Source organism: Convolutriloba macropyga, unplaced genomic scaffold (assembly GCF_964194025.1).
Source record: "Convolutriloba macropyga unplaced genomic scaffold, txConMacr16.3 SCAFFOLD_6074, whole genome shotgun sequence".
NCBI lineage: Eukaryota > Metazoa > Xenacoelomorpha > Acoela > Convolutidae > Convolutriloba > Convolutriloba macropyga.
Genome location: NW_027451989.1, coordinates 424 through 3,849, shown reverse-complemented (window position 1 = coordinate 3,849; position 3,426 = coordinate 424). Strand labels below are relative to the sequence as shown.

Here is a 3,426-nt window from a genome sequence, read left to right as displayed (position 1 = left end):
TAACCTGTCTGGCTAGCGGACATACATACAAACTGTACCCTGCCAAGCACGAAGTCGGCCCAGCCTCTCGAGGTCATGGAGAGGTCGACCCGTAGCTTCCGTTTGATAGCCGCAGCAGCAGACAGCGGACTTGTGGCCAGGGTGCCGGTGACCCGGCCCCTCGAGGCAGTATAGTATGACACTGACACATAACTGGCGACCTACCAGCTGCGAGGGAAACTCGGTGATGCAATGGTGTTGATGCACGTGGCGTGAACATGGGAATATTTGTAGGATGTGTCGGAGTCAGTATCAGAATCGGTAGTGAGGACCTCTTGCTTGGTGAGGCATTGGATCTGCACGACCGTCATTCCGACAAACCGGATTATAGCTTGTGTGCGATGAGGGTTCTGGAATTGCTTATGCCTCAGGCTGGTGATGCGGAATGGTTGCCGTTACATCCAAAGCCGCCGCGGGCATTCTAGCGCACCCCACGCTAGCTCTAAAACGCTATGAGGTAAATCCCTACAGCGACGATTGCAACACCGAGAATCAAGCTCCTGGGTCTTAAATGGTCTTGACTTTCCTTCTGTTGACACGCAGATAGCGGCTCAAGGTACGGTACAAGGCAAACAATGTGATTTGAGCTCCTATGAAGGCAATGGCCAGGAGATCATAGCCGCCAAGCTTGTACCAGGACATGAAGGAGCCTTCTCTCGGGTTTGCAAGCAGGCGGAGGCCACCAGCAGAGCCAGCTTCCAGAAGGTCGGCCGCCTTGCTAACACCCCCAAATGTCTTGAACAGCATGCTGACTGCTTGCGCCTTCTCCGCGTACTTGGGCTCCTGCAGTACCTCCATGATGCTGTCCTTGGTGACCCAGGCTCGAGGGGTCGACGTGGTCCCTGCGCCTGCATCGGCAACCCTGAAGCAGTTGACTGTCTGCTCAGCAAACTGTGGGTAGCCGATAATGGGCTTGCCCAGGGCCATGCTCTCTGCCACTGAGTTTCCTCCACAGTGTGAAACAAAAGCCTTGACCTTGGGGTGTGACAGAGCCCTAGGAGTGGGGATCCAGTGATACACCATGAAGTTTGGCGGTAAGGGGTCCGGCACTGCACTCTGCTGCGACTTGGGGAGTGCCCACAGCACGTACACATCGTCCCCAGTCATGGTGCTGAAGACATGACGGACAAAGTCATCACTGAGAACAGTAATTGTGCCATAGCTGATATATACCACAGGCTTGCCAACAGGCACCGCATCCAGCCAGGCTTCGACGTTCTGTGGGAATGGCTCCATCTTTTCTGTCTCGATCACTGGGCCGGTGTACTGGACCAATGGTGGAAGCGGCTGAGGGTAGTCGATGCCAACAACAGCGTTCACTAGCACCAGGCGCCCTTGCATGGTAGCGGGGTTCAAGTCTGAGAGTGCGCCAGGTATTACGTTCAGGGATGCTGCAACCCGTTTTCCGAAGTAGAACAGCGAGTTCAGACCCATGGTGATTGCGCGGTCAACAATGCTGGTGCTGTGAATGCTGACAGGCCGGAGCACATGGGGAACCCAAAGGGCAGCATCATTGGACAATGGCTGCATCAGATTTGTTGGAATACTACAACACAATGCAACAACAGCTGTGTTAGCTTTCAAACTGTACAGGGGGTGCAGGGATGAAATCACTCCTATTGTAGCTGAGCAGACATAGGAAAGCAAATCCACAGACAAGTGGACTGTAGTGTAGCAGATAGGTAGGCATTCGTACTTTATGGCGAAATCAACTCCGTGGCGATCCAACACAGCTGGGATGCCTCCTAGGGGTGCACTGATCAAGGCGTAGTCAGGGTTGATAACTCCATCAGAGAGAAGCTTCTCCAGGGGCTCCTCCATGATTCCGAAGAATGGCGAAAGGTGTCGCTGTGCACGTGAGAACTGCACGATTGTATTGTTGGTGACGGACATCTGTTCGACATAGAACTTCTCGATGTCCTTCTTGGACAGGGGTGATGGGGCGAGAGAAATGTAGGTCACCGGGCAGCGGTTCGTGTACTTCCTGGTCTTCTTCTCGCCTTCTTCCCCCAGGCTTGCCACTGTGACGTTGTGGCCCCGTAGACACATCTCCTGGGCTACCGCGGCAGGGTTGTGCAGCATAGACAGAGGAATACCAACGACAAGAAGCTCCAACTTGTTCCTCCCGGCGTCCTTCGGCTGGTTGGAGTCAGCCACCGCAGGAGCAATTATCCCAAAAATGACGCAGAACCAAAAGGATCGCCCCAGGATTCGAAACATTTCGGATCCGTTCCGCTTCGAGCAGCTGGGTTACACGAGCGCACTCGGTACTTAACCCCTATATCTTGTCACCACCTCGCGTGCGCGCTGATCTGATCTACTTTGCTACTACGGTAGGGATATTGGGATGGTATAGATAGATAGTGTGTGTATATATGCGCAGGGTTGTCGGTCCGTTTCGAGAGCTCGGTGACGCTACAGCAGATCGACCCGTCAAATTGTCCGTTGCGTGTCAAGTATAAAATGCTTTGAACGCAACCGTGAAACAATTGCGTGCGTTCAGGCGTAAGAAGTAGTGGTTTTCTTGGTTTTCCTTTGAGCGTTATTGGTGATTTATCCACCCTTCGCTCTTTTGAGTACACACGTACCTACGACTGGACGCACTCGGGAGTTCGCAAAGCTGCGACGGTTTCTCCGGCTGCACCAGCTCCTGCCTGCTGAGTGCTGGCCGCTGGGCGCTGGGTAGGTAGGGTAGGTACTAGGTACGTCCTGAGTCCTGACTCCTAGGTACGTTGAGTGGGTTGATGTCTGATGACCATGCGGGGAGTGTATCCTGTAATTATTACATCGTACCTACGAGAGTAAAATTGCGTACAACAGTCCATATTATGGCCAGACACACGGAAGTCCAGAAACATATAAGAAGTAGACTCGCAAAATACCAGTGTTGGTATCCGGGCTTGTCCCTTGGTGACAGCCGTAATTACGCAAGCTACTGTAGCCTGTAGGCAGGACATGAGCGCAAAGCCACAGTAGATAGCGAATAGATAGACACCACATGCTACGAGGGAGGAAAAAGATTAATTCGAGAAATTTATCACGAATCAGCCCGAGTGCGTGATATCGACGACTATTCGTGATGAAACTGGAGACGTTTTCCAATCGAACTTCTTCGGGGAACACTCACGAAACCATACGAGTATCCCGATTAAATCACGGAATATAATTCCAGTAGCACTCCTGTGGGCCCTGTCTCCTGACTCCTGAGTGATCCTGCGCGCAGTACTACGGTATCCCTACCCTACCTACCCTAGAGGAGGTACTTTTCTTTCCTCACTGGTGAGTGGTGAGGGGAAAATTGCAGTTTACACATGGTTTCCCATATCTTCGCCAGCGCGTGCTGAACACATTCCTCCCCTGCCAGCTGTGAATTGGTTGTCTGATCAC

At 52.7% G+C, this 3,426-nt stretch overlaps 1 protein-coding gene across 1 annotated transcript; it reads right to left on the bottom strand.

Moving 5' to 3' along the window:
• Positions 1 to 546: 546 nt before the first annotated feature.
• On the bottom strand, positions 547 to 2,259 carry LOC142357101 (uncharacterized). Its single transcript, XM_075408801.1, has one exon. The coding sequence runs from the start codon at positions 2,257 to 2,259 to the stop codon at positions 547 to 549; it is 1,713 nt and encodes a 570-aa protein (XP_075264916.1).
• Between the last annotated feature and the right edge of the window lie 1,167 nt (positions 2,260 to 3,426).